A 12,546-nucleotide genomic window follows, 5' to 3' on the forward strand; every position below is an offset into this window, starting at 1 on the left:
TTTTACTTTTTGCTATAATAAATATCCCCCAAAAATATATAAAAAAACACATTTTTTTTTTCCCTCAGTTTAGGCCGATACGTATTCTTCTGCATATTGTTGCATTTTTTTTTTTTACTAGTAATGGCGGAGATCAACGATTTTTATTGTGACTGCGACATTATGGGAACACATCGGACATTTTTGACACATTTTTGGGACCATTGTCATTTATACAGCAATCGGTGCTATACAAATGCACCGATTCCTGTGTAAATGACACTGGCAGTGAAGGGGTTAACCGGGGGGTGGCAGTGTAGGGGTTAAGTGTGTCCTAGGGGCGTGTTACTAACTGTGGGGGGCTGGGCTATGTGCTAGTGAACACTGATCTCTGCTCCAATCACAGTGTCTCCCCGTTCAGCCTCCCCATGGGACGATCGCGGGTATCCCCGCGACTGCACTCACAGGGGTCTCGACCGGCACGCGTGTGCGCCAGTTTGTCTGCCCGTGCCATTCTGCCAACATACATCGTGCGCCGTTCAGGAACTGGTTAATCAAGTGGCAGCGACAAAAGAAAAGGTTTCTGCACTACTTTTCTGGGACTAATGATTTAAGTGTGAGACTGCAATGTTAAATCACAAAAGTCGCAAGCAAGCTGCAAGGAAATCACAAGCAAGTTGCAAGCAAGTAGCACAACTTTGCAGTGTCAGCAGTATGAACCTTTTCACATGTCCTGCAGTGGGCTTCCTTTCTGACATCTTGGGGCAATCGGGGCAACCTCATGGCGGTGGAATGCTAGTGCTCTGTCACAAATGCAACCTTTGTGAACCTGGTAGTTCTGCCACTTGTATGTACACATGGCTGCCTGTCCCCCTGTCCCTATGTAATAACGCTGAACCAATCACCAAGCACCTACACCATCATGTTGAGTGAGTTACCTGCTCCTCCAGCCTGGAAGTACCTGCTAATTTCATTGATCCATTACGGCTGAACAGAGAGGCGAGCAGCAAAGCAAAAGTGAGAATGCACTACTGGGGGACCAGCTTTGAAAGCAAACCTGTTGCTGTGTCCTGCATAGATAATGCACAAGACCACTTCTTCTCAGCATAGGTGTGCACAGCCTACTGCATTAGGGTGTGGACCTTAAAGCTCAAACATATGCATGTGTATATATATTGAGGGTGTCAGTAGAGCAGCGGACAGCATCAGTAGGGCAGTAAAATGTGTCAGTAGGGCAGTGGATGGTGTCAGTAGTCTTTATTTTTATTATTTTATTATTTTTTACAATTTTTTTTAAACATTATTTTACTAATTTTTTTTAGAAGCCATCGTTAGGAGCCTTTGCTAAAATATCAAGGATTTAAAGTGGAGGTCCACCCTAAAGTGGACCTTTCGCTCATCGGAACCCTCCCCCCCTCCGGCGCCACAATTGGCACCTTTCAGGGGGGAGGGGGGTGCAGATACCTGTACAGTACAGGTATCTGCACCCACTTCCGGGATAGCTCTCTGCGGAAAGGGGCGGAGATTACGCCCCTTTCCGCAAGTGCCCGCCCCTTTCTGCAAGTGCCCCGCTGCCTCTGGGATCTGTGTGTTTCCCAGCAGACCGTCCTTATTGCGCAGCGTGACTCGCGCATGCGCAGTAGGGAACCGGGAAATGAAGCCGAAAGGCTCCATTTCCTGATTCCCATACCCAAGATGGCGGCGGCAGGACCCGAGAGACGATCTAGAGATCGGCTTCGGGTGCCGACATCGCGGGCACGCTGGACAGGTAAGTGTCACTATTTTAAAAGTCAGCAGCTGCAGTATTTGTAGCTGCTGGCTTTTAAAAAAAAACAAAAACGTGGAGTCCCGGCGGACTCCCACTTTAACCACTTCAGCCCCGGACCAATTAACAGCCTAAGGACCAAAGGTCTTTTTACAATTTTGCACTGCACTGCTTTAACTGGTAATTGCGCGGTCATGCAATGTTGTACCCAAACGAAATTTGCGTCCTTTTCTTCCCACAAATAGAGCTTTCTTTTGGTGGTATTTGATTGCCTCTGCGATTTTTATTTTTTGCGATATAAATGGAAAAACACCGACAATTTTGAGAAAAAAATATATTTTCTACTTTTTGTTATAAGAAAAATCGAATAAACTCAATTTTAGTCATACAATTAGGGCAAAATGTATTCAGCCACATGTCTTTAGTAAAAAAAATGTCAATAAGCGTATATTTTTTGGTTTGCGCAAAAGTTATAGCGTCTACAAACTAGAGTACATTTTCTGGAATTTACACAGCTTTTAATTTATGACTGCCTATCTCATTTCTTGAGGTGCTAAAATGGCAGGGCAGTACAAACCCCCCCAAATGACCCCATTTTGGAAAGTAGACACCCCAAGGAAATTTCTGAGAGGCATGTTGAGCCCATTGAATATTTTTTTTTTGTCCCAAGTGATTGAATAATGACAAAAAAAAAAAAAAAGTTTACAAAAAGTTGTCACTAAATGATATATTGCTCACACATGCCATAGTTATATGTGGAATTGCACCCCAAAATATATTCTGCTGCTTCTCCTGAGTACGAGGATACCACATGTGTGGGACTTTTTGGGAGTCTAGCCGCGTACGGCACCCCGAAAACCAATCACTGCCTTCAGGATTTCTAAGGGTGCAAATTTTTGATTTCACTCCTCACTACCTATCGAAGGCCATAAAATGCCAAAATAACACAAACCCCCCCCAAATGACCCCATTTTGGATAGTAGACACCCCAAGCTATTTACTGAGAGGCATGTTGAGTCCATGAAATATTTAATATTTTGCCACAAGTTGCAGGAATATTACAATTTTTTTTTTTTTTTTGCACAAAGTTGTCACTAAATGATATATTGCTCACACATGCTATGGGCATAAGTCAAATTACACCCCAAAATAAATTCTGCTGCTTCTCCCGAGTACGGGGATACCACATGTGGGGGACTTTTTGGGAGCCTAGCCACATACTGGACCCTGAAAACCAAGCACTGCCTTCCGGATTTAAATATAAAACGCTACCAAAAAAAACTGTTAGCAATCGCAGGGATCAGGCCTGACTCTGCGATCGCTGCAGTTATGTGTTTAGTGTTTTGTAAGTGACAGTGATCGATCGATACTGCACTTGGGTGGGCTGGGCAGACGGGCAAAACGCAGGTGCTAGCAGGTAGCTGGGCTGATCCCGCTAACAATGCGTTTTTTGGAACCCTAAACTGCTGGGGACGCTAGTATAGATCTGATCAGATCAGATATTGATCTGTTCAGATTCTATACCACTACGGGAGGTGTATGCTTTGCGCGTGTGTGTTAGCGGTACTGGCACTAACCTAGCGCTGCCTGGGGCGATGCAGACCCTGACCCTAAAACCTAATTAATATCACCCGCCGGGTGATCAGGGGGGTTAAACCTTTATTGGGTAATAAATGGTGGGTGCCCTGATGCTATAAAAAGCAAACTAACTAACCAGAGTCACCTTTAACACTTATACGGTGATCACTGGTGAAAGGGTTAACTAGGGGCAGTCAGGAGGTTCAAATTTTTATTAGGTATTATATGGGGTCCCTGGCGCTATATAAAAACCTGACGGGGAACCTAAATAACTAACTGGCTAACCAGCGTCACCAGTGACACTTATACTGTGATCGCTGGTGAAAGGGTTAACTAGGGGCAATCAGGGGGTTAAAACCATTATTGGGTAGTATATCGGGGTACCTAGCGCTATAAAAACCTGGCGGTGAACCTAAAAAAATAACTAGCTACCTAGCGACACTAGCGACACTAGCGACACTAATGCAGCGATCAGAAAAATGATCGCTTGGTAACACTGGCAAAAGGGGGTGAAAGGGTTAACTCTAAGGGCAATCAGGGGGTTAAATCTTTATTGGGGGGTGGTAGGGGGCTACCCTGGACCTAACACTAACTGCCCTGACACTTTTTACTTTTACAACTGACACTGAATGCAGTGATCAGTAAATAAATGATCACTGCTATCAGTGTCACTGTGACGGGGGTGGGGGGTGGGGGGACATCGGGGGGTGATCGGGGGGGTGATCGGGGGGTGATCGGGGGGTTTGTGTGCCTGTGTGTTAGTTAGTGTCAGTGTAGTGTTTGGTGCAGACTTACTGTCTCCTCTCCTCGTAGTCCGGTCAATAAGCCCGCCCCGAGGAGAATGACATCACTTCCTCCCTGCCTGTGTAAACAATACACAGTGGGAGTAAGCTTCTCATTCGCCAGGAGCTATCGAGAGGGGATGGCTAGAAACCAACGGCCATCCCCTCATCCCGGATCGCTCCTGAAGCGAACCGGACCGCCGCATCCAGCGATCGGACCCCCCACCTGCTGGAAGGCAAGCACGTACATGTACGTGCTTGTGCCTGTACATGCCATTGTGATGACGTACAATGGCATGCGGCGGTCGTTAAGTGGTTAAACAGGGGGAATCTGCGACACACAGGGTGATTAGGTTATACCTGGGCACACGCTGTGTGTACGCCTATGCTTCTGAGTAAACCTTTGCGGAAGGAAACATCCTGGCTATTACTTCAGATCGACTTCTGTACAACTGCCCTGTTGTATTTTCTCCACTTGATTAGAGCTGAAAGTTAAAGTCTTCAATGCTGATCAAAGTATTCTTATGCCCTGTACACACGGTCGGACATTCCAACAACAAAATCCGTTGGATCCGATGGAAAAAGTCTGATGGAGCCCACACACGATCGGAATTTCCGACAATACGCTCCGATCGCACATTTTCCGTCGGAAAGTCCGACCGTGTGTACAGGGAATTACAGTGGAGAAGTCTCTTAACTGTCACAATACATTAGCTCAGTGGAATCGAGTCTGTTTTTTTTTTCTTTCTACTCGCTGGTCTATGGGCTGCCTTACTTAGTAACTGGATAATGCAGACGAATAGACATCAGGCACAGACCACTGGAGATGGGCTGAACACTCCCCGGTTCACACCAAAACTCTCAAACATCGCAAAAGTTTGGACCCGAACCACGAACCCCATCTATGTGACCCAAACTTGAAAGATCAATCTGACGTGAAGGCTTTAAATGCAAGTTATTGGTCATAAAAAGGGTATAGGGGCTGGGCTACTGCCCCAGGGGACATGTACCAAAGATTGTTTATAAAAGAGCATTGATTTTAATGATGCTTCAGTACTTCAGCCCCAGAATGATTTACCTCCTTAATGACCAGGCCATTTTCTGCAATATGACAATGTGTCACTTTAATTGACAATTGCGCGGACGTGCGGCACTGTACCCAAACACAATTTATGTCAATTTTTCCCACAAATAGAGCTTTCTTTTGGTGGTATTTGAGCACCTCTGCAGTGTTTTTTTTGGGCTATAAACAAAAAAAGAGCGAAAATTTTGAAAAAAAAACAACAATATTTTTTATTTTACTAAAATAAATATTAAAAAAAAGTAAAAAAACTAATTTCTTCATCAGTTTAGGCCAATATGTATTCTGCTACATATTTTTGGTACAAAAAATAGCAATAAGCGTATATTGATTTGTTTGTGCAAAAGTTATAACGTCTACAAAAGCAATAATTCTAGCCCTAGATCTCTAGAATTTTAAGCGTCGCCTATGGTGATTTTTAAGTACTGAAGTTTGGCACCATTCCACGAGCGTGTGCAGTTTGGAAACTTAACATGTTAGGCACCTATTTACTCGGCATAACTTCATCTTTCACATTATGCAAAAAAAATGGGCAGAAAACTGTTTTTTTTCCTAAAAAAACGCGTTTGAAAAATCGCTGCGCAAATACCTTGGTAGATAAAAAGTTGCAACAACCGCCGTTCTATTCTCTAGGGACTATGCTAAAAAAAAAAGCATGTATTTGGGGGGTTCTATGTAAATTTCAAGGAAAAAAAAATTATGATTTTTAAATTTAGGAGAGAAATGTCAGAATTGGCCTGGGTGGCAAGTGGATCTCTTGTGGACTTCCAGGTCACCAGAGCTAGTGTCACCATTGGAAGATTAACCCTCTATTACTTTTCTGGGGACAACCCAAACTTTTTGATTTTCTTTACTTTCAATTATATAGGTAAACAAGACAAAATGAACTTAACGGGGGGGAGCAGACAGCAAGAAAAACTGACAGGTGTTCTAATCCATCTCTACTAAGTCATGTTACACATTATCTAACAAATTGACCTAAGATTAAGCTAATTTTTCCATAGCTAAGGGGTTTTTTTTGTGTGCGATGAGGCAGAAGAACTTCTAATAATCTACTGCACTGGTCAAACAAAGCCTGCTCTAATTGTGCTCCCTTCCCGGGCTCTGAGCCTGATCCTCACATCCCATCATTATTGTTCTGAACGGAATCTGAAAAAAAAAAACCTGCTCCTTGTGTATGAGAAGAATGTATGTAGTAGGCAGGTCTGATCTTACTTACACTCCTCTCTATGGTTTGAGAAGAAGTGCACAAGAGCAAGGAACACATTTACTAAACATGGTGCATTTCATCAATTTGGCATTTTTAGCCTGAATAATACCGGAGCCAAGATTCACCGATTTCACAATAAAGATGAATGGTTTGGAGAAAACCTGCCTGGTGAGCGACAAAGCCACCAAAATGTACTCGCTGACTAGCCACAGGTAACAAAACCGTACTTACTATTTCTGATATTTTTCTTAATTGTTTGTGTTTTTTATATTTTGTATTTATGAAAAAAAAAAAAAAAAAAAGTTCTAAAAACTAATGTTTTGTAGTTGCGGGTATAGTCAATCGTTTTCAGATATTTACTAAATTGTTCATCATTTTTGCTTTCTATTACCCTCTCTCTAGTATATATATTTTTAGCTGTATAGTTTTAAATTACACACAATATATATATATATATATATATATAAACCATATGGGATTGCTGCACTTAAATTTTTTTTTGAAAATTTCAAATTCCATTCAGTGTCAAATGCATGACGGTTTCAAGCTATACAGATAACGCCCCTTCTTCAGAGCCAGACACATACAATAATGATGATCTTTACAAGGCTATTTATACACTTCTATATCATATAGGCTCAATCAATTACTCAATCATTCAATACCAATCAGGATAATTAACAAATACAAAAAAAAAAAACACATGTAGGCATGTATGGTATCACGAGTCATCAGGCGCTATCATCAATCAAAAATGCCTACATGTTTTTCTTATTTGTTAATTATCCTGATTGGTATTGAATGATTGATTAATTGATTGATCCTATTTGAGATAGAAGTGTAGCAATACGCTTGTAAAGATCATATTTATAGTATGTGTGTTACTCTGAAGAAGGGCGTTATCTGTATAGCCCATAACCGTTATGTATTTGACATTGAATGTAATTTGAAATTTTTGAATACATTTTTAAGTGCAGCAATCCCATCTGATTTTTCTTTCTATATATGACCTGAGGAAGGGTCTGATTGCTCAGCACTGCTAAATCTGGTTCATGTGTACTTCACCTTAAACACTTGTTCTATATATATATATATATATATATATATATATATATATATATTTATTTATTTATACATCGTTATAAATATATATTTATATATAATTTATATATAGTTATACATAGTTGTTAGTTTGTAGCCATTTGTTCTATCTATCTATCTATCATGATGAAAGAAAGAAAGAAAGAAAGAAAGTAAAGCTGGCCATACACCATACAATTTTCTTATTCAATTTCCTTTAGATTTACCTTCAACTGTGTAGTACAAGGGCCTGCCTGATTGCACACAAATTGAAAGCGTTTAGATTTGACCTCATATTATATGGCTTTGGTAAATCTAAAGGAAATCTATAGAAGAAAATTGTATAATGTATGACCAGCATAAGATTGATTTTATTTTGGTTTTACAAATGCTTTTTTTTCAGCTACAACTGATGTTGTGTTGTATATTTGGCACTTTTGGTTGATTTTAAATACATTCATAGCAAAGCTTGCTGCAAAGTAAGATATTAACATCTGCTTAGGTGCAGATAGTACATTGGATTTGTTAGCCAGGAAGTGTTTTGTTTTTTTTTTGTTTTTTTTTAGTTTATATATTGCAGACTAAATAAATGAATTATTAATGTTAATTTTAAAGTTAGCTACATGCATAACTAAAAATGATTGTAGAAAATAACTTAAATAGTAGAAAATGTACAAAAAAAAAAAGGGAAAACGCAGCGGGCAATGTAGAACAAAAAATATTTCTTACTACAATTTTCAAGCATATAGATTTTCATTATGTTTGGTTTAAAAAATTATCGAAAGAGCGATCATCTGTTTTTTTTTTTTTTTTTTTTTATGCATGCTAGTTTCCATATTGAAAATTAAGAGGTTACTAAAGTATGTAAATTCTCATATGACAGAATATAAATTGGAAGTGATATAATGGGGGTTATTTACAAAAGGCAAATCTACCTATCACTGTAAGTGCACTTTAAATTGCACTGAGAGTGCACTTGGAAGTGCAGTCGCTCTAAATCTAAGGGGTAGATCTGCAATAAGTGGAAGTTCTGCTGATTTTATCATCCAATCATGTGCAAGCTAAAATGCTGTTTTTTATTTTCCTTGCATGTCCCCCTCGGATCTACAGCGACTTTACTTCCAAGTGCACTTGCAGTGCAAAGTGGATTTTCCTTTAGTAAATAACCCCCAATGTGTTGTATTGCATTTGTATTATATTTTTGGACAAAAACTGTACTGATTAAACGAAAATCATATGCTCTGGTATCATATTAGAAAAATGTTTGTGTTTGTCCCTTTGGATAATTTGGGATGAAAGCTCTGTACTAATGATTACCGTAGATTATTGTATTATCACTTTGAAAAAGCGGTATTCTTTGTACATTTTTCTGACCCTGTGTACGGACCTTTAGGATGGCTAGATATGTTTATGTCATGATTGTGCACCAATATTATCTGTGGAGAGTGGGGGAAATAAGAGATATTGGAGGGGATTCAATAAAGCTGCTCTGACAATTTTTTGGCGTTAATTGCTCTTGTTAATATCTTGCGATTAAAGCAAAAAACTGCATCTGCAGTTTTGGTTCTGTCAGTGACTCGTGTGCCAAATTCAGATAGTTCTCATTTGCTCCACTTCTACATTTGGCGCAACAGCTGCGCCAAATTCAAAATATAATACCAACAGTTTGTAGCTTATGAAAGCGGAGCGGAATAAGACCAGCCTTCTTTTTGTGTACAGAGACAGATTTTAATAAAGTGTCATTGCCTGTGCGATGATGTCACCCAAAGGTTTACTGTGGGACATTTGTTGTCCACTGTCCTTCATCTACCACTGAAGTTGGTGCTGCGACCCAATCATGTGACCGGAGCAACTTCAGAATTGGTAAGTATAGGCATCTTTCCTTCTAAAGGGTAGATAGAATAGGATAAGAATGGGGGTGGTAGTATATTTAAAATTCGTTTTGACTTGTCTTCCGCTTTAGACTCGGGGTCCTTTGCTGAAGGCAGTCTATGGCAGATGAGGTCTTTTAACCTGAAATGCCTATGCAAGGGCTTCTGGATTTGGGATATCAAAGATCACTATTGTGTGCTCATTCTAATAGAACCCTGATAAAAGGGTAAACTGTCCAATCTACTGCCATTGGAGCCCAGAGGGAGCCCAAAATGCATCAGTTTGAGTAGGTGCTGCATATGAACCTGACAATAGGATCTCCTCTGATGAGCAACATGCCTTCAATTCTCTGATCCCTGAAAGGGGTTTTTAAAGCACAGGACTCAGGCCCACCGCAGGCAGCGCTCACAGGCAACTCCCAAACCACATAATTGCTGACTACATTGGGTCCAGGGCTAATGGGGTCACTTTCAGAAGTTAGGATTCTATGAAATATTGACTGTTCAGGCTAGACAACTAGCTGAAGCTTCTGGCCTGCCCTGTAGGCATTGTGTTGTCAGAAGCTGTAAAAAATTAACTACGCTGCAATTAACCTTCTCATCTAACGTAGGACAGTGTTTCTCAACTCCAGTCCTCAAGGCGCCCCAACAGGTCATGTTTTCAGGATTTCCCACAGATGAAACGGTGGTAATGAATTACTAAGGCAGTGAAACTGATTAAATCACCCGTGCAAAATAACGGCAATCCTAAAAACATGGCCTGTTGGGGTGCCTTGAGGACTGGAGTTGAGAAACACTGACGTAGGAGAAGGTTCCTGGCCTGGGTGTCCCCATTTTTTTTCTTATTTACTACTCGTTCGCTTCTTTTTTTTCATTTTCATATATATATATTTTTTTAATACAATTTTTATTACCGTATTTATACACGCACAGGTGTATAACACGCACGTTCATTTTAAGAGGGACGTTTCTGGAAAAAATCTTAAATTTTAAATAAGGAACTTTGAAGCAAAATTAGGGTCAGTGCCCATCTGCAGCCTCACCATTGCCATCAATGCAGCCTGATCAATGCCTATAGGCAGCCTCACAAGTGCCATCAATGCAGCAGCCTCACCACTGCCATCAATGCAGCAGCCTCATCATTGCATTCAATGCAGCAGCCTCAACATTTCCATCAGTGCAACCTGATCGATGCCCATCTGCAGCCTAGAGGGGACAGGGAGAGGGGCAGGGTGAGCGCTGACAGATTACATACAGTGAGAATCTCCTATGATAGACAGAACAGTGGTTCAATGGTGGCCCAGGAGACAGGACTTCCAATTGCAGAGGCAGTCAAGTAAACAGGAGATTCTAACTGTATGTAATCTGACGGGAGGAATTCTGCCAGCAAAAGTCAGGTGGAGCATACACACGGTCGGAATTTCTGACCAAAAGCTGACATCCGACTTTTGCTGGCAGAGTTTCTGATCCTGTGTATGGGGCTTAAGTCAAGAGAGAAGGGCAGGAATCCTTCTCCTGTTGATGGAGGTATCAATGGCTGTGGGCAGTGCTGGGGGCAGAAGCCACAGATGGTGTTGGCGTCAACATGATCTCTGTAAATTATCCCACAAGAACTTATGGTTGATTGGTTATTGCAAGTCACTGTCCAGGTAAATGCATATACCACTATGACCGGCTGAGCAATGTTACCCACAACAAATATAGCAGCTAGTAGTGTGGTGCACGGGCAGCGCAGCACAGAGGCAATATTAACTGGCACAATGGGGGTCAGCAGCCCTGGCACCTGGGGCACCTAGCAGGAGATGTCATGGATGTTCCCTGGGTGCCAGGCAGTATTTCAATTTTGTAATCTTGTGGAACCCACATTACGGCTCTTTTACAAGGTTTATTAACTTATTTTAGTTCCATACAGTTACAGGGCTGTCCCCATTAGTGGTCGGACTGCATTTTTGAGATGCCCATTTGTTTATTTCATGACCTCCAGTCACACCTTTCCAATTTGTTGTGGTGTGGTGAAGTGCATTTTGTCACATGTTAACTTGTATTGTGTTAACACACCACTATGGAGAGAAAATTGGACATGCACTGATGTTACAGTTTTTTTTTGTAACACAACACACCACATATTGTGGGTATAGGATTGGGTATATGGGATTGTATGATATTTTTTTTTTTTGGTTTAACTAGATGGACTTGTGTCTTTTTTTCAACTAGACTAACTATGTAACTATGTAACATACAGTCTGCGCCTTCCATAACCATTCTTTGGTTTCAATGCAGATACATTACCTATATAAACAATTGCACTGCAACGCACTAACATGTGTATGATGTATTGCTGTGTGTTGCAGCATCATGCATGTTACAGAATTGCATAGGAATTTTATTTCGGATCAGCACAGGTTATAATCCAATACCTGTAAATAATATACAGTAGCTGTCCGTCCTATTACTCAATCCATCTTGCAACATCTTGGAAGATACTACATTTACCCCTTATGTGTACCTTTAAAGATTGGAAATAGGCTGTTTAAAAAATAAATTGTCCGAATTGTGACCTCTGGGTATTTGCTGCAAATGATATTCAACAAATAATAAATCCACAGTATGTGCTCTTGGTGTATGCATTTCTGTGGGCCCCGAGCTAGGATAACAAAGGGAGTTTTTGTGAGTTCTAAGTAATGCTCTCTAGTAATGGCATGTTGTAGAACATTGCTCTCTTGTATGGTAAGAAGGTACAATCGTAAGTCTTGCTCCACCTTCTGCCTCAGTCCTGCACTCTGCTCTGAGCAGACGGTGTTGATTTCACTTAGATCATAATTGGATTTTAGGTCAAATAGCTAAAAACAAATATATGAAGCAGCTTCTTTACCTGACAAAATATTGGTAAAGTAATGACATTTTTGTGGTTCATCCATCCCTGCTGTGTAGTAGGGCTGTGTAGTAGGGCTGCAATACAACAGGAAGGAGGTGACTACTTCAGAACGAGCAGTAGTAGGCCATTGATAAGAGGAGTCACAAAAAAAGTCATCGGTGGTCTGATTGGCAGAGGTCCCCCAAGTGGTTGTTCTAAGGATAGGCATGATTCGCCTGCCCGAGGATAAGTTCACCTTTGAGAACATCTTACATGTTCCATCAGATTTTAGGGTAGAACATGTAACATACTCCCAGTGCTGCAGCCGCTGCCTGCTGTCCGTTCT

The 12,546-nt window shown here is 40.9% G+C and overlaps 1 protein-coding gene across 1 annotated transcript in view; it reads left to right on the top strand.

Annotated features, from left to right (window-relative positions):
- The first annotated feature begins 6,259 nt into the window (after positions 1–6,259).
- The window catches only part of SLC30A8 (solute carrier family 30 member 8), a 71,901-nt gene continuing 65,614 nt past the window's right edge, over positions 6,260–12,546 (top strand). Inside the window, exon 1 of the mRNA XM_077493244.1 lies at positions 6,260–6,607. Within this exon, the coding sequence (XP_077349370.1) occupies positions 6,537–6,607 (71 nt within the window). The 5' untranslated portion in view covers positions 6,260–6,536. The remainder of the gene's footprint in view (positions 6,608–12,546) is intronic.

This window comes from Lithobates pipiens, unplaced genomic scaffold, assembly GCF_037356315.1.
Source record: "Lithobates pipiens isolate NorthernLeopardFrog02 unplaced genomic scaffold, aLitPip1_a1.2 Scaffold_19, whole genome shotgun sequence".
NCBI lineage: Eukaryota > Metazoa > Chordata > Amphibia > Anura > Ranidae > Lithobates > Lithobates pipiens.